This window comes from Rattus norvegicus, chromosome 4 (assembly GCF_021556685.1).
Source record: "Rattus norvegicus strain SHRSP/BbbUtx chromosome 4, alternate assembly SHRSP_T2T, whole genome shotgun sequence".
Classification (NCBI taxonomy): Eukaryota; Metazoa; Chordata; class Mammalia; order Rodentia; family Muridae; genus Rattus; species Rattus norvegicus.
The window spans coordinates 11,019,336-11,040,909 of record NC_141537.1 but is presented as its reverse complement, the minus strand read 5'-3'; the positions used below and the strand labels follow the sequence as shown (position 1 = coordinate 11,040,909).

Genomic DNA, 21,574 nt, shown 5'->3' with positions numbered 1-21,574 from the left:
TGGGAAAAAAGAGTTGGGATTATAGAATCATGGACTGAAGAGATGGGTCATTGGTTAAGAGCACGGACTGCTCTTCCAGAGGTCCTGAGTTCAAATCCCAACAAGAACATGGCTCAGAACCATCTGTAATGAGATCTGAGGCCCTCTTCTGGTGTGTCTGAAGACTGTGAATACTGTATAGTGTGGCAGTGGTGGCACACGCCTTTAATCCCAGAACTTTGGAGGCAGATGCAAGTGGATCTCGTAAGTTCAAGGATAGCCTGGTCTACAGAGTGAGTTCTAGGACAGTCAGTGCTGTTACACATAGAAACTGTGTCTTGAAAAAGCAAACAAAACAAAAACAAAGGGTGTGCACCAGCATGCCCCATCCCAACATGGTTTAAAACCACATTGAGCAGCAGCACGGAGGACTAAGGTTTACAGCTACTTTATTTACAAGTATACATTTAACACAATGAGATAAACACTGATAGACTGAAGGACTAAGGTTTGCAGCTACTTTATTTACAAGTATACATTTAACACAAGGAGATAAACACTGATAGACTGAAGCCTAGCTAATAGTAGTGTAACGTGTATCATTTTGATGATTACATTATTTTAAACAACAAACTACACTGAAAAATTAATGCCGATAAAATTCTTGGTCATAATATTAAGAAATACAATATATAAATTGAAAATATGATTGTTTAAAATTTGAAAATGGAAGTGAACTCATTTGGACAGAGTCAGACGTTAACATAATCTGAGAGGGGAGGACCTCTGACCCAAATGACATCGTTCAGGTTAACAGAAGAAAACAGAAGCCTAGTTTTATCTTCAAGGATGACAGGCAGCTTGCTTCCTCAGGTGGAATACACTCAGGCTCTGCAGCAGGCGCGTCACATCACCGAGCACGAAGACTTCCCTTGTGAAGCCGCTCCGTCAATCTTTTCTGCTTCCAAAATTATCCTTCTAAAAACATCCACAGCAGTCTGAAGAGAAGTTAAGAGCAGCGACAGGGTTAGTTCTCAGTAGACTCTGATAGCTGTTCACAACCAACAAGACTGAGAAGGGCAGGCACCCATCTGTTCTTCAGGGCCATATGGGGACCAGAAGGTCCCTAGAAGACCCATAAGGCCCGGGACCTTCCTTTGTCACAGCGACCAGCACCAGCTCCCACTCTGCTTGGCCTCATGCTCTCTGCCCCATGCTCTACGATGCTCCCTGGATAGTTGGTCCAGCTCTACTCTGGCCTTTCTCTTGTACCCTCTGCAGCTCCTACAGGGTCCCTTTCTCCTAGGACCTTTGGTACCCCAGGCCTCCAACAGGGGAGGTGCTCTTCTTGCCCATCCTGCTCCTGCAGACCACACTTCTCTTGGCGCCCCCAAACTTCAAGTCTGACTACATTCTGTGTTTCTCTGGGCTGCATCTACAGATGCTGCAAGCTCTCCATCATCCACAGCTAGTCCTCCTGTGCACCATGCCACCAATTACAAACCCGTCTAGTCTAGTTCCTCCCAGTCTTGGTCTCCTCTAGTGATTTCAACCCAATCTTAGTCCTGCAGTCAAACTCCTCTGGCAACTTTAGAAAGATCTCCTTTGGGGTTGGGGATTTAGCTCAGTGGCAGAGCGTTTGCCTAGCAAGCGCAAGGCCCTGGGTTTGGTCCCCAGCTCCGAAAAAAAGAAAAAAAAAAAAAAGAAGAAAAAAAAAAAGATCTCCTTTTTTCTGAAGGGTAATGAGAACTATCAGTCTCTGTCCTTTAAATACAAGAACTTTGATTATGGAAATTAAAGGCTATTGTTTTTAGAAGGCAGGACCTGGCTCAGGCCACCTCACTATCAGGAGTCAACTCACTCTAATATCTACTTTACGTGTCCCAACATAGGTATCCATTAGCTTGGAGAGTCCATAAGGCTCAATCTGGCAGAGCTGGTGTCTGGCTCTGCTGACAGTCCTCCTGTCCTGCTCTAAGGCTAACCACTTTCTCTTCTCTAGGTCAGCTTTCGGTCTCACAGCACTGAACCCACTTGCTCAGCAGGCATCCACCAGCATGTGCGCACTGCTCAGCCCAGGGGAGCATGGACCTGTTACAGGAGCATGACAGGAACCCTTGATGTGAATCAGGTTACCGAGCTCCAGTCGTCCAGAGGTACCTGGCCCTCCCACCTCACTGACCCTGGCTCATGGTTGGTCACTTGTTCTCTAGTTCACTGGAAAACAGACGCTGCCTTCACAAGAGAACACCATGCTCACCACCACAGCCATGCACACCCTCTGCTCCCATGCGCAGTGACCAAGTCTACCATCTGACGAAGTACAAGCCAGCACAGCGCTCCTCTCTCTTGAAGTAAGGCCACTTCCTTCCCTGCTTATCAGAATGTGATTCTGAGGAAAAGGCCAGGCTGTGGATGGGTCTGAAACTAGTTCTTCTGCCTATACCGTGAGTTAGAGATCCTCAAGTTCTCAACTTTTCTAGATTTCTTATTTCTAAAATGAGATGGTTCAACAGATACTTTTGAGAACAGAGGAGACAAGCATTCAATTCCCAGTACAGGCCCCATTAGTGCTAACCTCCTTCTTGCTATCTGGACTTCACTGTCTGTTTCCCAGCTGAGCTGATTCAAACAGAGGACTTGGACATCTGAGCTGGATCAACAGGAGGGCATAAAGGTCAAGTGAGCCCACCTCAGATATCAATGAGTGCTTCAGAGGGAAGACGGGACCATTCAATTCAGCTGGGTGCATCAAGGAGCCCAGGAAGTGTGAAACCTGAGTGAAGACCTTGAGGCTGAGGAATTTCCTCATGGGAAAGGCACAGAAAGGGTTCAAACAGACGCTTGGCTCCTTGGCCTGGAGATTCCTCAGAGAGGTAAAGTCATCTTAGTGGTAGATCAAACAGGCCCCACAATGAAACTTAACTACTATGAACTACCAGAGGATGCAAGCAGACAATGGGGGCAGGACATTTTAAGCTTAAGCAGTGTCCTCCCTGTGCTTGAAGAAGCAGTAGAGGTCTGTGTATGTGACTGGAAGGCAGAGCACAGGCTGCCACATGCTAAGGACTTGAGCATGCTCTAGGAGGCTGAAGCGTGTGGTCTACCCAAGGAAGGCCAGGCAGCAAAGGGGAAGGAAAAAAGTAAGGGAGTGGAGGAATCAGATACCACAGGTCTGGGCAAAAGAACAAGTTTAAACTGAAGCTATGAATAAAAACAAGCAGAGTTCAGTGGCGCTCTCTCGCGGAGACAACACACCCCTTAAAGGGATAGTCACAGGGCTGAAACTGGGAACAAAATAACACTTAATTTCTGTGCTAAAATAACCATGCAACCTCAAGAGAAAACAGAGCTTGGTGGGCTTGCAAGTTGTAAGGCAACTCTGCTTACCACAGGTTCAGACTCTGCATTACAGAGCCAGCTGCCACTCCCATGGGGAATGTTTCTAAAATGAACTTAAAAGTGAGCTAACACTGGGTTCGGTCCCCAGCTCCGAAAAAAAGAACCAAAAAAAAAAAAGTAAGCTAACAAATCCTGCACTCCAAAGAAAAAAATTCCCCGCTTTGTGCCACAAACTGTGACGTGTTGGCTCAGCGTCCTCGGGGCCAAGCTGTTAACTTCTTTTTTCTTACCGATGAATCCATCCCAGGCTGGCCTAGGCCCAAAGGTTCTGCAGGGCAGTCTCCTAACAGCCCCGTGCCTGCTGTGCTCTAAGTATTCCTCATCCCACGGGCTTTCTCTGCCTTTGCCAGGCCCACAAGGAAGGGCCAGGCCTGAGTCAGGTGCATGCCGCCACCTTCCTGTCCCTCCCACTCACCCAGCTTTGTCTGTCTGAATTGTGGACTGTGCAAAGGAGCCAAGAAGTAGGCCAGTGTATTACTTACAATAAAAGGAATCATTTATAAAATCAAAACCATGCATCTGACCCCTCTGCACTGTAAGGGACACAGTCACAGTTAGGTCTCCTTGTCTGTGTCTTCCCTCTGTCCTGCCTATGGCGACAGTCCCAGGAGCAAATATCCTCTCAACAAAACGCCCTCTCAACAGGCCTTCTAGGCCTACCAGAGCAGAGTGTTTACAAAACTCAGAAATTATTAGTAGCTTTCTAAAACACTCCAAAGTTGGCGTTAGAAATGGCAGATGGTTAAATGAGCAGGATTAAAAATGACAGGTAAGACGCCGACTGAAGGAATATATGCTGGTAACTAATGAGAATGACGTTTAGTTAATTTTAGGAACTACACACCTGATTTTCTTTTGCAGAAGATTCCAAAAAAGCTGCATTCCAAGATTCTGCCAAAGCCTTTCCTTCTTCATAACTGATCACCCTAAAGAGAGAAGAAAGTCCTGATTCTTTGTTCTCTGTCATTTAAAAAGCTGTGACTAATTCAGCAAACAGGCCCCACACTTCGATCAACTTTCCTGTAAGTAGAACCATGTGCTCTACATTATCAGGAAGCGATGAGGGAGCACTTAATTCTGCATGGCTGGAACCCAACAGACAAGCCTCGAGTCGTCTATGTGCTGACATCTATGTGCTGACAAGTCTTGCAGGTTCAGAAATGTGACTGCTTCCCACTACTGCAGACCCAACCTCAATCTGCTGGCCACAGCAAGGTTTTAAACACTGCAAGGCCAGGGTAAATCCCACCAGGGTCATAGCTCACCTGTTTACCTGAGCACCACCAACCCAGGCTATTCTCAGCTCCGTGGACATGGTGTTCCTGCCCCTGCTCATCACAACGAGTGTGCAAGGGCACTGTGTGAAAACCGAATAATACCTGTCATGCTAACTAACCCAAGACAGTTTCCCAGTTTGCTCCTTGTTCTAAACCAGTGTGGCATTTACCCTGCACATTGCTTCTGCTGTACTTCTGGCAACCATGAGAACAGAATTTTTGGCATTTTGGTGACTAAATCTTTTTGGACTTAAGAGCTACACACCTTTCCATATGCAGGTCCTTCTTATTTCCGACTAACATAATCGGTATCCTATGAGGAGAGAAGACGAGACAGGTGAGTGAGCCTCAGTGTTCCCACTGTAGGAGATGCTCGCACACCCTTCTAGACACAGCGACTGTGCTACTTACTGCACTTTCCCCACCATGTCCAACAGCTTGCCGTGGATAACTTTAATTACTTCAAAGCTACAAGACAAAAAGCATGGAACATCATTGTAATGGAGAAATTAAAAAACTTACATTTACAGGAGGAAAACATATACCACAGATCTCTTCCCATAGGACACTCAGGATTTGTACTGTGACTACTCTACGTCTTACACTTACTCTTAGGTCTAGCACTGGGCCCACAAACCACAGCACCTACTGGACCCCCAAACTGCATCTATCAAAGAACAGAATGTTTGACTGCAAATCGGAAGAAGGTCTTCTGAGGTGGTGTGCCCCAGTGATCAGCCCTGTTCCCCCAACACTCCCACCCCTTTTTTGAGGCAGTCTCAAGGTATAGCCCTGGCTAGCTTAGCCAGTTCTGTCTGCCCCTATGTCCACCGTGCTGGGGTTAGAGAGACATGTATACCACACTTGGTTCCCCTTCCTTTTCTAAGTACCATTATCCACTGGGTGATGCCAACCTCTTGATTTTTATGATCATCCACATCCACAGTGACTGCTTTCCACTACTACAGTGCCAACCTCCATCTCTGGCCACAGCAGATGGTATCATCCTGATACAATCACTGAACATGTCACAAAGATTAGCCTAAAAACCTGCCGCAGTGGGATCCCTCACACCTCTGACCGCTGGCTAATAGACACCAGCCATTCCCATTCTCCTTCAGCCTGGTACGAGCATCAACCAGCACACACTGTATTACTTGTAAGGCTGCCCAGAACCCGACTCCTTTCTGCAGTCACTTTTAAGCCTAGCTCTTCAGAGGCAGAGGCAGGTGAGTGGGAGGGCAGCCTGGTCTACATGTGAGTTTCAGGACAGATAGGGCTACATGGTCAGACCATTTATCAGCTGGGCATGGTGGCACACCTTTAGTCCCAGCACTCCCGAGGCAGAGGTAGGTGGATCTCCATGAGTCTGAGGCTAAACTGCTCTATACAGTGTGTTTCAGGAGTGTCAAAGCTACATAATGAGACTCTGCTTAAAAAAAAAAAAGTCCTAAATAGTAGAGAGTGAAAAAGATGATTTAATGATTTAGTGAAAGAAAAAGCAAACAGAACAAAACTAAAACATAAAACACAGATTAGTGCAATGTTTATAGTATATTTTTGGGTATCCCCTAGAGCTATTTCTACATTTCTCCAACTGTTTCCCAGGATGTGGAGCTGGCCAGGTTTGTTTTAACTCAGGTATAAGCAGGGACTAGCAGCAAAGGGTCTGTTCAGAGAACCTGGTTTCCAGTGACACACCAACACTTCAAGGTAGGAGTCCTGCCATGGATGCAGTTGGGCAGACATATACATGGAGGAGGAGGAAACAAATTTCTGTTACCAACAGTGTGTAGTGATTAAGGGCCTAGGCCCTGCCCAATAAGGCTAACTGAACAGTTGAAATGTTGCTAGGTAGGGCCAGTAAGGATCTGAACTTTCTATTTTGTTAAATTTGAGCTGATTCCATCCCTGCAGTCAAGCTCAACTAGATAGCTGGCCTTGACTGGCAACTAGTCAGTGTCACATAGAGCCTCTGCAGCCCTGGGCAAGTTCCTTTAGCAGCTGTGTGTTTAATTTCTCTCTACAGAGGTGAGAAACAAGGTATCTGAAGAGGGTTTCTTATGGACACAGTCAGTGGCGGGCTGTTTTACAATTATTTTCTTTATGTGTGCATGGGTAGGTATGCAGTAAGGTTGACCTAAGGTGCCTTCCTTAGTCACTCTGATTCTTTGAGACAGGTTCTTACTGAAGCTGGAGCTTGCTGACTGGCTGGACTAGCTGGCTACCCAGCCCCAGGGATCCTTCTGTCTGGAAGCAGAGATTTCAGCACAGGCCATCATGCCTGGCTTTTACATGGGTGCTGTAGGTCCAAACTCAGGCCCTCATGCTTGGACAGTGGAAATATTTTATCAACAGAGCTGCCTCCCAGCATCAGTAACACATCATTAAAAGGCAGACAGGGTGACAGACTAACATTTCTCACACTGAAAAGATCCCAGCTAGCCATCAAACTTCTACCAACACTGGCATTTCTATGAACCTTCAAAGACAAGCTGCTCCCACTGTCATGAGCTCTACTTGTGTGCTCGGCCACATCTGCTTTGTCTGCTGCAACAGACCACTCCTTTTTCTGACAATGGATGCCATCCCTGCTAACAAATGTGTTGCTTAAAAGAACCAGAATTAATTCTCATTAACAAAGCAGTGGCTGCATTTCAGTCAGTGAAACCTTATTACTCAAAGGTCTCGTTTCATAAATCCACATGAGAAAGCATTCAAACAAACTCAAGTCCCTAAATTATATTGCTAAGTCAATTCCATATTAATATAGCAAAACACACAAAACAAAACCAATTTACTATTTCCCATTTACATACCAGAAAAGCTCAGTTCACATTCAAGTAAGAAAGCAGATTTTATTCTATCAGTGTGACGGAATGCACTGAGGACTCTATCCCTATAATAAATAGATTGCTTCACAAGGAAAAAACAAAAAACAAAAAACACTGAAGACATTCAGTGTAGTAATCAATTCTAACTGTTACTATTAATTCTAGCATAATCTTTTAAAAGGGTCTATGTATAGTAAAAACTCAAGCAAACTGCTAGAGTCTTACCTTTTGATTGATGTAACAGAATACACAAGAATATAACCATTAATATCTATGGAGTATGTCTGAGGAAAAATGGAATATTCATCCTGTGGGGAAAAAATTAATTACATTTGAGTAGTCTTCATCAAGCAGCGTAAACAATCTTTATCCCAAGTTTTTCATGTATTATTTAAAGAGATTAAACCAAAGGAAAAAATGTTATGCCAGATAGAGCTATACAAGAACCTGCCTGGAAGAAAAAGAAAAAGAATGTTGGGGGTGTGTTTGATATATGAAGGAAAATTCAACATTCCCAAAAGACTGTGTCAAGGTCTTCAATGAAAATATGCAGGGTCATGGGACAGTCAATAATTACTGCTAAGTTAACATGTGAACAGACTAATAAAAATGAGTTTTTAATAAAGGAACGATTCTGCAGGCACTTGAACAAACCCCTAAAGCTACAGTAACAGCTCGTCCTGGCTCATGAATAGTGACTGGAAAATGTAAAAAGATGCGGTCATGCACGGGAATGAGGTACAAACTACAGTGCCCTCAAAAGCAGCAAAGGTGGAGAGCAGCACGAACTGCAAACGCGAGCACAGAGCCTTTAGATTCCCTGCGATCGCTCAGTTTGTACTTGAGCAGAACTGTACTCTATACAGGAGTGAAGACTTAGATAAAAGTGGCTGGCAGCAAAGTGCTTGCCTCGTAGAGCTTGAGGGACAGAGGAGAGATTCCCAGAAGCCTGCGTGAAGAGTAAGCAGTGCCGGCCGGCCTGTGTGCAGACAGGCAGATCACTGGCTCACTGGCCAGTCTGTCACACCAACTCCATGAGTGGGGGGTTCAGTAAGAAACTGAGTCTAAAAGGCAAAGTCAAGGACAATGGAGGAAGACACACACCACCAACCTCTGGTCCTTACCTGTGTCCACACCTACTAACCCACACACTGACACACAACATTCCTTCCACACACACTAGTCATCAGTTATAATGATAAACTGGGATGTTCACGGCAGCACCACTGTAGAAGCACTACTGACAACCTAACAGGTCAATAATTATGGTTCAGTCTACAGCTGCTTGCCATGTGGTCACCAGGGGCCATGTGCTTAAGAAGTAAGTTCCGTGGTAGAAGTCTATCTTTTTTTTTTTTTTGATAAAAAGAGAAAAAATACAATACCATATTTACATGTTCTTTGTGTATTATAATGGTATAATACAGTGTTATGCCTTACTATATTCTAATAAAATTTAATTTTTAAACTATAAATATTTAAAACACGATATTTTTTGGGGGGGTTTCAAAACGGTTTTTCTGTATAGCCCTGGCTGTCCTCGAACTCAGAGATCTGCCTGCCTCTGCTTCCTGAGTACTGGAATTAAAAGTGTGTGCTACCACAGTCTGCTAAAGCATGATTTTTAATGATAAAATTGGTTACATTATAACTGTCAAATAGATCTATCTATAGTTTTAAAATATATTTTTCTAAATCTCTTGTCTTTGTTTTGAGATAGGGTTTCGATGTAGCTCAGGCTGGCCTCATTCAAATATGCTATGCTGCCAACGACTAATTTGAAGTCCTGATCTTCCAGCCCTTCTTTAGCATCAGGAGTATATAGGTTAGTGCCAAGCATGTCTCACCTCAAAATCAGGCCAATCCAAAATGTCTCCTGAAAACTCAAAGTAAGCAAGCTGCATTAAGCACACTCATCCTTCTCTTCGGCTGGGCAATTAAGCCACAACGACAGTCGTGTAGTGTGCGTACTGTCTATCTATACTGATCTGACCAACAATGAACCCCTCAACAATGTGGTCCCAAGAGATTATAGCTGATCTGGAAAATCCCCACTGCCTAGTGACACCCACTGCACCGGGACCTCACTGCCGCAGCAGTGCTGGAGGCTTAGGAAGACTGTAGTCTAAAGCCAGGTACTATGTGCTCACTTATTTTACTACTATTTTGGTTTTCCAAAACAAGGTTTCTCTGGGTATCCCTAGCTGGCCTCGAACTGACAGAGATCCACCTGCCTTTGCCTCTGGAGTACTGGGGTTAAAGGTGTGTGCCACTACTGCCTGACAAACGTTTATTTAATTTGGAGACAAGGTTCACTATCCTACTTCAGCCTCCAGAGTGCTGGGATTACAGGCATGGTGTGTACCACCTATATCCTGCTATATACATAATTCTTAAAAAACAAAAAACAACAGAAAATGCTGATTTATTATTTTTGTGTATGTTTGTGTATGTTGAGTTTAAATGCATCACATGTGTGCAGATACCTGCAGCGGTCAGAAGAGGGTAATGCCGGGAACAGGAGTTACAGGTGTTGTGAGCCAACCAGTGTGGCCATAAAGTTCAGGTCGCCTGAGGTGCTCTTAAGTACTAAGCCCCCACACACAACCTTAACAACAACAGTCAAATCTCCTAAAGTCCTACTTTTCAGAATGACCTTGTTATAAGTAACATATGATCATGTTTGTGCTGATATAAACTATAAAGTAAAAAGTACTTGCAATTTATTATGACTATTTATGGTGTACATTTTTTAAACATGCAGACTATTTTATAAATTTATTAGATGATGATGATGATTTTGAGATATGGTCTTATTATACTGTTCATGATGATCCTTAACTCTAGAGATCCTCCTGCCTCAGCCTCTCAAACTCACAACTGTCTGAATCCCTAGTTCCAGCATATCCGATGCCCTCTTCTGGCCTGTGTGTAGTGCATTTATGCGGTGCACAGACATTCCTGTAGGCAAACACCCATGTGCAGACAGTAAAACGAATGTAGCTATAAGCACCAGCCCTCACTGTTTAGTACCAGCCTCGCCCCCTAGAACTGATCAACCCGAAGCCAGAGGTAGGAGATTCAGTCTCTAAGTTTTCTGTGGAGTAAGGGCAGAATGGCAGCAGCTAGAGAGGCCATGTTTTACTGCTGTGAACTACACACAAATTATTAATATTAGCAAAGGTGTGAATTATTATTCAAAGTAGTCAACTCTGGATGCATTATCTAGTAACAAAGAACTCACCAGAATGACGGTAGTAACCCAAGTAAGTACTACTCTGAACTACAGAGCACATATGATCCCCAAGCCAGGAGCCTGTCAATTTTTATTATCTGCATATCAGACTATTAAAAACTGTTTGATGCCCGCCCAACTGTATGTTCATGTTTAGAGCAAAGCACTTCCTCAGGAGAATGTACCTGAACTGTGTCGATTCAGAGAGCCACAGGAAGACATCCCCCCACACCACCCTACTCTGGCTCTGCTTAATGTCTATCAATAGCAGGGACGAGCACCCTCTGGTCTGAGGCACATCAAGTCTACAGAAACTTCAACCTAATGATCCTGTGCAGGCTGATACCAGGAAAGCAGTGGGGCACAGCAAAACTCATCCTCTGTCTCCAGGTCACTGGAGAAGTAAGAATAGCTGAGATTCAAAGCCTAAAACTCAAGAGATCCATCTGCCTTTACCTCTTGAGTGTCACCATGCCCCACCCAACTCAAAGCTTCCAGACTTAGTCCCCACTTTCTAGGGGTTTAAAAAAGATTTCAAGGGTTGGGGATTTAGCTCAGTGGTACAGCACTTGCCTAGCAAGCGCAAGGCCCTGGGTTCGGTCCCCACCTCCAAAAAAAAAGAAAAAGGAAAAAAAAAAAAAAAAAAGATTCCAAAGATACAAAAGCAGATGAAGCCAAGGTAATGTCAAGAGTCCTAGTCGAAATATCTTTGCCCAGGACCCTAAGTTTAAACCTGGTTTATCAACAACATTAGTAACAGTCTCCCTCACATTAAATGTGTCTTTAATTTAGGTAATAAACTGTATTCAACTACAAGGACAAAGCAAAGCCTGCAAAACTGAACCAAATTTCTACTTCAGGGATTCCCCCTACTAGTTCTGAGAGAGGCATGCTGTCTATGCCATTGCCATCTCTTGTTTTAATGAGCCCTGCTGATGCCTGTTTCCCCACGACCCCATAGGCCTGGGAGGAAAGTGCATGCCACAGTGCTCTAGAAGCTCAAGGTCTCACACGGTCAGGGTTTACTTGCTTCCAGAACAAGAACTCCAGGCTTCCCTAAGTGCTAACTCCCCTCTGTTCAGCAGTTTCCTGCTTCACACCCTCCTTCTGTGCTTACTTCACGATAAAACAGAAGGAATTAGTTTCTAAGTATGGAACAGATCCCATTATTTTAGGTCCCATACAAACGCCTCCATTCAGCAGTGCAGAGATTAGACCACTCGCCTGCACCCGCTCTTCTGACCTTTGTGACTGCACTGCATGGGCAGGGAGAGTCAGAGCTGGAGGCCCAGCTCATCATACTCCCCGCCCGCCTTCCAGTGAACAGGGACAGACTCAGTCTAACAAAATGGTTTCCAGGAAAGGCAGCACTGGGTGCTATGGAAACAAGGCAGCTCAGCTGTCAAAGGCTCTTGTGTTCCTGGAGTACTCTTACTTCTTCCTCCTCTGTCCCCAGCCTGTAGCCCCGGCAGACATTCCATACGTCACTGCTGCACTCAGTAACCCGACTATCACTCTTTCTTGTGCAGAGGGATGTGGAAGAACTTAACTTCTGGCAACCATTCATCAAGTAAATCCACAGTTAAATCTGCCCATCACACAATCGAACCAATCTAGTGTTTCCCGGCTCAAGTCCTCATGATGAAATAAGCATTACCTCTCTTGCCAGCTAAGAAGTATTTTATTTTTCTCTTTTTTTTTTTTTTTTTTTCCGGAGCTGGGGACCGAACCCAGGGCCTTGTGCTCGCTAGGCAAGCGCTCTACCACTGAGCTAAATCCCCAACCCTATTTTTCTCTTAATATAGGAAAATGCACATTATGGGGGGCCAGAGGGAAGGAAGTAATATGATCCTTTTAATATAGAATTAAAGTGTCATTATTCTGTAGTGACTGTCAACCCTCAGTTAACAAGACCTGCCATGTGGTTTAACAAAAGATCAGGCAGACAGAACATTAACACTCTGCGGTACCAGCCTGAGGTACTCTGGGGTACAGCCTGAGACCCCGAGTGTGTGAGAGGGCTGCTGGGCAGGCCCATCAGATCCACCGCAGGAAATTCTGAGGTCACTTACCTGCCCTGCTGTGTCTACAAGCTGAAGATGATACTCTTGCCCATTTACTGTGATCAGCTTGGTGAATGCTACAAGCAAAAAGAGAATAAAATACTGGTTTAAATAAATTAACTCTGGATTACTTAAAAGTCTGAACAATGACAAGTGATCAAACTAAGTCCCTAATAGTCTTGTCACAAGTTGCCATTAATGGAAATTGAACAAGCCTCAAACTGTACAGAATATCTCCTTCCTTCATCAGCCTAGTAGGAATTGCTGAAGAAAATCAAGCTCGGGGAAACCTTGAATGCTTTCCAAAGGAACTGCAGTCAGGCAATAATTCACATCTTATAAAAACAATCTGACTGCTCTGTGGAGGGTGCTTCTTCCTCTATGAACAAGGGAAATACACTATGTAAAGTCAGAAGTCTAGAATGAACCAAAACCACAAAAGATCTTCCCTAATTCACAGGAAGTCTACTAATGCCAGAGCACAAAGAACTCGCATTAAGTGCTAAGAAGCTTCAGAACATTAAAACAAGCAAACAAAGCAACACTTTACTGAGATAGCACAACAATGGAACAGATGTTCTCGGCTGGAACCACCAATCCTTCTCAGTCTAAAGAGCCAGGCAATTTGTCACAGCCTTTTTCCCAAAAAGGATGAGAAAAATCAGTTCAGCATTTCAAGGGGACAGGCTTCCAAACATTAGAGGGAGGCTACTTGGAGATCTGCAGCCCCACAAGAAAGTGGAACACATTTTTTTTTGTGTTGGTGGCTCCAGCCACTCTCCTGTCTGTCTGTCTTGTACAATACAGGCCCAGTAACAGAAGCTATCCCTCTGCAGCAGAAAGTAGTCCCAATGTGTTTCACTACCCAATCGACAAATAGAACTATTCAGAAAACTAAGCAACAAAGAGAAAGGCAGAGGATACCATGTGGATCATAGTTGCTGAGGGAGACCCCACCAGGCAGTGTTAACCCGCTCTACACGCAAGCAAGGATGCTGGGCAGGTTCACAACGACAACCAGATGGAAACTGAACAAGAGTAAGTCGAGATGGAAATATCCAATACAAATCCACTGATCGCTGGTAGAGCGCCACACACTCATCTAAAGACTCAGCATTTGGGAGGCAGAGGAAGAGGCAGACGGATTTAAGACCAGCTTGGTCTACACAGCAGGTCTGCTAGAGCTACACAGTGAGATGCTGATTCAAACAGTGAACATTCTCTTATTCTATAAAAGAGTTTTACTTTGACTTCTCACTTCCAGTCACCTAACACTGCAGGAGATTTGATCAGTCAGTCAGGGAGCTTGATGAAAATTATGTGAGCAGAAACGCAGCTATGCTTAATTAGAACTAAACAGTTGTAGTTGTTGCGAGGTATGATCCAATTGTTCTGATCAGGCTAAGGTTACTGAGACAATGGTTCATTTATTTACAATTACTTCCTGGGTACGACTGTACCAGCAGCACTGTTCTACATGCCGAGGATGCTCCAAGTCCCTGACTCTGAGCTGACAGAAGACGGGAAACCCATATCATTACCAAATGGAAAATGGACATGGGGAGAAATTATATTTAGTGAAAAACAAAACAAATCAAGAAAGTCAAGGGGAGGGGAGAGGATAATTGTTTGTGGATTTGGTTTACTGCTTGCATTATGTTATTTGGGAACTGCACGAGAATCCTGTATCTGAGAGTCCCTGCCCCCAGCTGGTTTTGACTGGCAAATAAAGTTGACAGCAGCCAGTGGATGGGCAGGGAGACAGAGGTGGGACTTTAGGACTCAGGGGCAAGGGGACCAAAGAGGTAGAGAAAGAACTGCCACTGCTGAGGGGAAGAAGATACAGGCCTGAGAGCTGTAGAAGACATAGTGCCAATCACATAAGAGCTGGGAAGAGTGGTCCCAAGGCTTCCCCCCACTGAGTCTAGGGTAACCAAGTAATAATTCAGGAAGGAGTACTGAAGGGGAGGTGTTAGAACATGGACGTTTAGAAGTGGTACAAGCCATTGAGCTGATCAGTGCATATTAAATAAGGGTGTGTGTGTGTGTGTGTGTGTGTGTGTGTGTGTGTGTGTGTGTCTACTGGGGAGAGTCGAGCAGATTATAGCAACAGATAAGAGATGAAAATGACCAAAATACATTCTATACGTGTATGAAATTAACAGAAAGGGAAATAGTTAAAAGGCAGTCAATCAGTCTAAAATATGCTAGCAATGTTGTGAATAACAAGTAAAACTGAACACAGGGAACCTGGGCATGGTGGTAACCACTTGTCCAAGCACTCAGAAAGCAGACAGGAAGATGAAGAGTTCTAGACCAGGCTAGGCTACATAGATTGTCTCCACCTCCTGCCCTTCACCCCAAAGATACAAGTACTAGGCCAAGTGTGCAAGTAAGTTGTAGCTATTTACTGGTAAAGTCTTGTGCAAACAAAAGTAACAGATGTCTGAAACTCTGGCATTCACAAAGTAAGCTGTTATCTCTATAGTGAGTTAAGCATCTTTAATTCATATTCACCAAGAGGTCTAACACCGTGAGATTCTTCATCAGACTTTCTTAACCACAGACAGGTGGTGATGGCACAGAACTTCCATCCCAGCACTAGGGAGGCAGAAGCAGGGGCTATGAGTTTGAGGCCAGCATGTCTACAAAGTGAGGTCTAGGACAGCCAGGGCTACTGCACAAAGAAACCCCGACTCAAAACAAACAAACAGGGCTGGAGAGATGGCTCAGCGGTTAAGAGCACCCGACTGCTCTTCCAGAGGTCCTGAGTTCAATTCCCAGCAACCACATGGTGCTCACAACCATCTGTAATAAGATCCGATGCCTTCTTCTGGTGTGTCTGAAGACAGCTACAGTGTACTTATATATAATAAATGAATAAATAAATCTTTAAACAAACAAACAAACAAACCAACCAAACATCCTAACCACCAATCATAGTGCCAACTAACCCTGAGATGATAAACTCTAAGGTAATAAATGGCTCCTATTCTTGCTTGTAAACCACAACCTCTAAGTCTAGTACACATTAGGTTGTTAACACTACAGAAAGGATAAAAACCGTATCTGTGAAGTACTTCTGGTCTGCACGGTTTTCTTTGTTAATTCTTCTATTATCCTATAACTATTGAAAATGACAGAGTCCCCAAACTCTTTCCTTTTAAAGCAATGTCAGAGTGTACCACCATGAACATTTGCTATGAATAACCTACTCTGTAATGATAAAAGTTAAGTGTAAAATAATTATTAGGTTATTTCTACATCTCCAGTATTTGGGGGGGGGGGCGTAAAGACCAAGTCTCATGTATGTAGCTTTGGTTGGTCTGAAACCTTTTCTCTCTCTCAAATTCATGTTCTTTTCTTTCAAGTTCATGGTTATCACCAAACATTGCTCTCTTACCAAATAGTGGAGGAACAAAATAAAGGCTTCTACCCTGGTAGAATATAAAAGAATAGAAAATAGAGCCCACTGACAAAATATGCCCCTATAAAGTCTCAGGGGATATTTGATTTGATAATCATTTCTGCTCTTGCCTGCAGACTTTACTGAATTAAACACTATGAATCTATCTGTATGATAATGTCTTTACTGCTGAATACCAAAATAGGAAAAACCCAAAGGCACAATAAAAAGTGACATTAACAACATTAAACTAGCCAAGCTGGGCTCGACAGCCATGTACCTCTCTTCCTAACTGCTCAGAGGAGCACATGTGGAATGCAGCCAAGCTAGGAGACACAGATCAACTCTGTGGACTCACTAGAATCAAAGTCCATCAGTATCTCTACTGTAAACGCAGGATGCGAAGGCCACCGTGCCACTGAATCTGCCCCTAACACGCCCAATCTGTATGTTCCTGACAGCAAGCCCTCCTCCATTAGTCCTGCTCTCAAGAGCCTCGCACCTTGGCTCAGAGTCTACCAGGGACTCTAAAATAAAGCAGGTGCTCTGATATGCTGGATCCCACCCTGAACATCTGTAAGGGTCTCAAAGACAACAAAATAAAGACCATGGCTGCTTCTGGGCTGCACATGCCCATTTCCTGCATGTGTTATGAAATCCAAGAGACTAAGAAACCACCTCTTTCCAATGCTGAGCGCCTGCTGTGATCCCAGAATAGCATGTTTGCCGGCAGCCTCTTTCAAGTCTTTAGGACGCAGAAAGCAGGGTGCTCCTCAAGGTACAAAGATTTAGGGGTTTTCATTCTTTTCAAACTTGACACACATACAAAGGGCTCCTGCTGAGTGGAGGGGGTGGGGATAAAAATAAGACTGCTCTCACTTCCTTTTTCTTGAAGCAACTTTGTGTATGAAGGTTCCAGTGTGGGAGCAGAGTCCCATTGATTGAGATATCACTTTCTTCATGCCAGAGGACATGGGCCCCGAATAAAATAACTTCAGGGCACACTGAGTAAAATTTTTGTCTGTTTCCTTTAAATCCCTCATTGGAGAAATATAAATTTAACAGATTATCCCCTGCAACCAAACTTTCAAGACTATACAAATAATATTTGTGTACAAAAAAATGCCTTCTCCATTCCTAAATAGTTGAAAACAATACTCACTGTTTTCTATGGTTGGATCGTAGGAATCAACAAATTGACCTTCAACAAACTGAATTGTCAATGAGGACTTTCCTGTAGAAGAGAACAAACAGTTTAGAATTATTGGTATATCTGGATAAAAATAACTGTTTTACAAAAAAGCCACTCTAGGACTAACAGGATGGCTCAGTGACTAAGAGCCACATAAGCAGAAACCAAGTTTGATTCCCAGTACACATGCTGGGCAGCTCCCAACTGCCTGTAATCCGGCTCCCCTTCTATACGTGTAATAAAAGATTAAATGTTGATAACTAAAAACAAAACAAAACAAAAACCCATAGCAAAAGCCCATTCTAGTAGGTGAAGAAACTCAAGGTGTCAGGGCTGTGTAAGTGATTTCAAAGATAAAACATATTCAACTTGCTTTATGTGAGATTAAAATCAATTAAGCTATAACCATGCAAACTTTTTTTTTTTTGACATTCATTAAGTATTTCTGACCAACAAGCATAGAGGACAGTTAAGGGAAGTCTAAAGCAGTTTAAAACAGAAGAACAGGGGCTGGAGAGAAGGTTCCGTGGTAAAGAACCCTGGTTGCTTTACCAGAGGATCCAGGTTTGACTTCCAGCAGTCACTTAGTGGATCCAATCCTGGGGATTCAGACACTGACTGTTTATATATGCTTGGCCCAGGGAGTGGCACTACTAGAAGGTGTGGCCTTGTTGGAGTAGGTGTGTCACTGTGTGTCACCTTATCCTAGCTGCCTGGAAGTATTCTGCTAGCACCCTTCAGATGAAGATATAGAACTCAGCTCCTTATGCACATTCCTGCCAGGATGCTGCCACTCGCCCACCCTGATAACAGACTGAACCTCTGAACCTGTAAGCCAGCCCTAATTAAATGTTGTTCTTACAAGAGTTGCGCTTAATCATGGTGTCTGTTCATAGGAGTCAAACCCTAACTAAGACAGACACCCTCTTCTGATCTCTATTGGAGAGGCACTAGGTAGACATATGGTACACACACACACACACACACATATATATATATACACATATATAAAACACTTATACGGGGTTGGGGATTTAGCTCAGTAGTAGAGCGCTTTCCTAGGAAGCGCAAGGCCCTGGGTTCGATCCCCAGCTCCGAAGAAAAACAAAACAAAACAAAACAAAACAACAAAAAAAAAACCACTTATACATGTGAAAATATAAACCCAAATAAAGAAATGAAGAAACAAAATTGGGAAAGGGTGGGGGAGGGCAGGTGCAATTCCTGTAAGCCTTTCTTCCCTTTCAGGAATTAACCAGTTTGGGGTTTGTGTCTGTGCACATGTCTATGGTCAATGGAAGCCAAAGGACGGTCTTCCCTGTAAACCCCCTGCAGGTGCTGCCCAGCTTGATCTTCCACTTTTTACTAAGAGCTGTTCTTATTGGCTGGCCGCTGAGCTCACAGGCTCTACCATTCTTCCACTTCTCCATGCTCGGGATTTCAAGTGCTTATAATCCCAGCTGCCTTAAGACAAAACAAAAAACTGTGGGTGCCAAGCTGAACAAGGGAAGAACATTATCAACTGAGCTGTCTTCCCAACTATAGATTTATTTCATGTATGTGAGTACACTGTCGGTGGTTGGGGATTTAGCTCAGTGGTAGAGTGCTTGCCTAGGAAGCGCAAGGCCCTGGGTTCGGTCCCCAGCTCCGAAAAAAAAGAACCAAAAAAAAAAGAAAAGAAAAAAAAAAGAAAATGAGACTGTAGCTGAAAAAAGGAAAGTGAGTACACTGTCACTGTCTTCAGACACACCAGAAGAGGGCATTGGATCCCTAATTACAGATGGTTGTGATCCTCCATGTGGTTGCTGGGAACTGAACTCAGGACCTCTGGAAGTCAGTGTTCTTAACCACCAAGCCATCTCTCTAACCCCTCCAATCATACTTTTATTAGTGCACATTAACTAAAAAAAGGTACAGAAATTGTACAAAATCACATTCATATCACCGTGTATACAACGTACTTTGATTATATTCACATGCCTTATTTCTCTCTTGTCCCCTCCCTACCTCTTGGTAGTCTCCTTCCTCTTACATACTCCTCCCCTCTATTTTCATTTCTATCTATCTGTGGTGGTCTGAACATGCTTCACCCAGGAGTGGCACTATTAGGAGGCTTTGTTGAAAAAAGTGTGTCACTGTGGCGTGGGCTTTAAGACCCTTGCCCAAGCTGCCTGGAAGCCAGTCTTCTCCTGGTTCCCTTTGGAACAAGATATAGAACTCTCAGCTTTGTCCCCGGTGCCATGCCTGCCTGGATGCCGCCATGCTTCCTGCCTTAATGATAATGGACTGAACTTGTAAACCAGCCCCAATTAAATGGTGTCCTTAAGAGTTGCCTTGGTCATGGCATCTGTTCACAGCAGTACTCCCTCCCTCTCTCCCTCCATCCGGTTTTTGAAGACAGGGTTTCTGAGACACACCCTGGCTGCCCTGGAACTTATTTTGTAGACCAGGCTGGCTTAGAACTCATAGAGATCCACCTGCCTCTGCCTCCTGAGTGCTGGGATTAAATAAAGGCATGCACCATTATCACCGGTTTTGTGTCTATTTAAAAATCTACATTCTGCAGATAAGAGAAAGTACATTTTAAAAATGACTTAATTTTTTCACTATTTTTAGTTACTTAAGTTGGGGGAACTGTTTCTCAGGCCTTGACTGGCCTGATGGAACTCACATTATAGACCAGGCCGGCCTAGACTGCACAGAGATCTGTCTACTCTGCCCTACTTCCCTTTGGGATGCTTGCATAAAGGTGTGCACTGCTACTCAGGCCAAGAAAGTTTAAAAAAAAAATTAAGAAACTGTTTTTGTGGGTTGGGGATTTAGCTCAGCGGTAGAGCGCTTGCCTAGCAACCGCAAGGCCCTGGGTTCAGTCCCCAGCTCCGAAAAAAAGAAAAAACAAACAAACAAACAAACTGTTTTTTGTGCCAGGGTTTCTTTGTGTAGCTCTGGTTGTCCTGGAACTGAAAATAAAGTCTTGAGGGCTTGTTTGGGGAGGTTCTAGCAGGGGAGGACAGCTACTCTAGATCCTTGACAGAAGGAGGAGGGACGAACACTGGAGTAGTGAGGCAGGAAGGGGACATCTGCCTAGTTAGCCAGGTTAGCCTTCACATCCAAAAGTAAACTCTTTGTTTTTGGAGCTGAGGACCGAACCCAGGGCCACCACTGAGCTAAATCCCCAACCCCTCAAAAAGTAAATTCTTAAAGGAAGCTCTGACCCTGAGTCAAGGTAATTTCCCACGCTGTCCTTGACACCTGCTGCCTTAATGCATTATCTTCCCGTGTGCTTTCTTACAGCCTGCTGTCAGCGTTACTAGATTATCAGCTTTTAAAGAGTAATCTGAAAAAACCAAAAACCAAAACCCTGTCACACAAGCATTTTATTTAAAATACTCCTTAATACAGAACCCTGTTCTGATGACTGGAACAGGCCTAGGGATGCCCAACAACAGTACAGAGCTGGAACTAGAACCCTACCTCCTTACTCCCCTAATCTGCTTCCTTAGTGTCTCCCACACATGTTAGAACAGGGCCTACCTTGTGAAGACAAAAAGAAAAAATCCTCAATTATTGTTGTCAGGAAAGAATAAACTGTGTCTTGTTCATCTCACTGCCAAACTCCTCTCTTTCTCGTTGTCAGACATTACACACGTGTTCTGCAGGCTTGCTGGGCTAACTCCTGCTTTGAAAGGCATTTCTACTCCTAGCCTATAACTACAGGCAGAGTGCAGTTCATGTTCCCCAAATCAAACTTTGAATTGCACAGCTCACAGGCTGAGGAGTGTCCTCACACCAAGGAGCCATAACTTGAAATTAATTCATAAAGCAGCACCCACCCACTGAAGACAGACAACCTCCTAGACGGAAGCTCAGTTCTTAGTACAATCAGCATGGACTCCCAATGCCACCACAACCCACAGAACCAGACACGCCAACTGATTCACTTGACTGGGCCTCCTCAGGTCCAGTCACTACCATCTTGCCTCTGCCAACCTCCCGCTGCAGTGACCTCTACCCTAGCTGCCGCCACCACTCCCAGATGAGTGAATGACTCATTCCTGTCACTCTGTGAGTACAAATGTCAGTTCTGCAGGGAGCCTATCCCCAAATCACCCTAGGAGTAGCGGTCCCTATCAACAGTCCTCCTGCAGCCACCTGCCATCTCTTCTCCCCATTTGGCCCAATCACC

General features: G+C 44.2%; 1 protein-coding gene across 1 annotated transcript in view; it reads right to left on the bottom strand.

Annotated features, from left to right (window-relative positions):
• Positions 1-483: 483 nt before the first annotated feature.
• The window catches only part of Rheb (Ras homolog, mTORC1 binding), a 40,480-nt gene continuing 19,389 nt past the window's right edge, over positions 484-21,574 (bottom strand). Inside the window, exons 2-8 of the mRNA NM_013216.1 lie at positions 17,359-17,430; positions 12,800-12,867; positions 7,718-7,800; positions 5,070-5,126; positions 4,924-4,971; positions 4,226-4,307; positions 484-977 (exon numbers count right to left, since the gene is read on the bottom strand). Coding sequence (NP_037348.1) covers positions 885-977; positions 4,226-4,307; positions 4,924-4,971; positions 5,070-5,126; positions 7,718-7,800; positions 12,800-12,867; positions 17,359-17,430 — 503 coding nt within the window. The 3' untranslated portion in view covers positions 484-884. The remainder of the gene's footprint in view (positions 978-4,225; positions 4,308-4,923; positions 4,972-5,069; positions 5,127-7,717; positions 7,801-12,799; positions 12,868-17,358; positions 17,431-21,574) is intronic.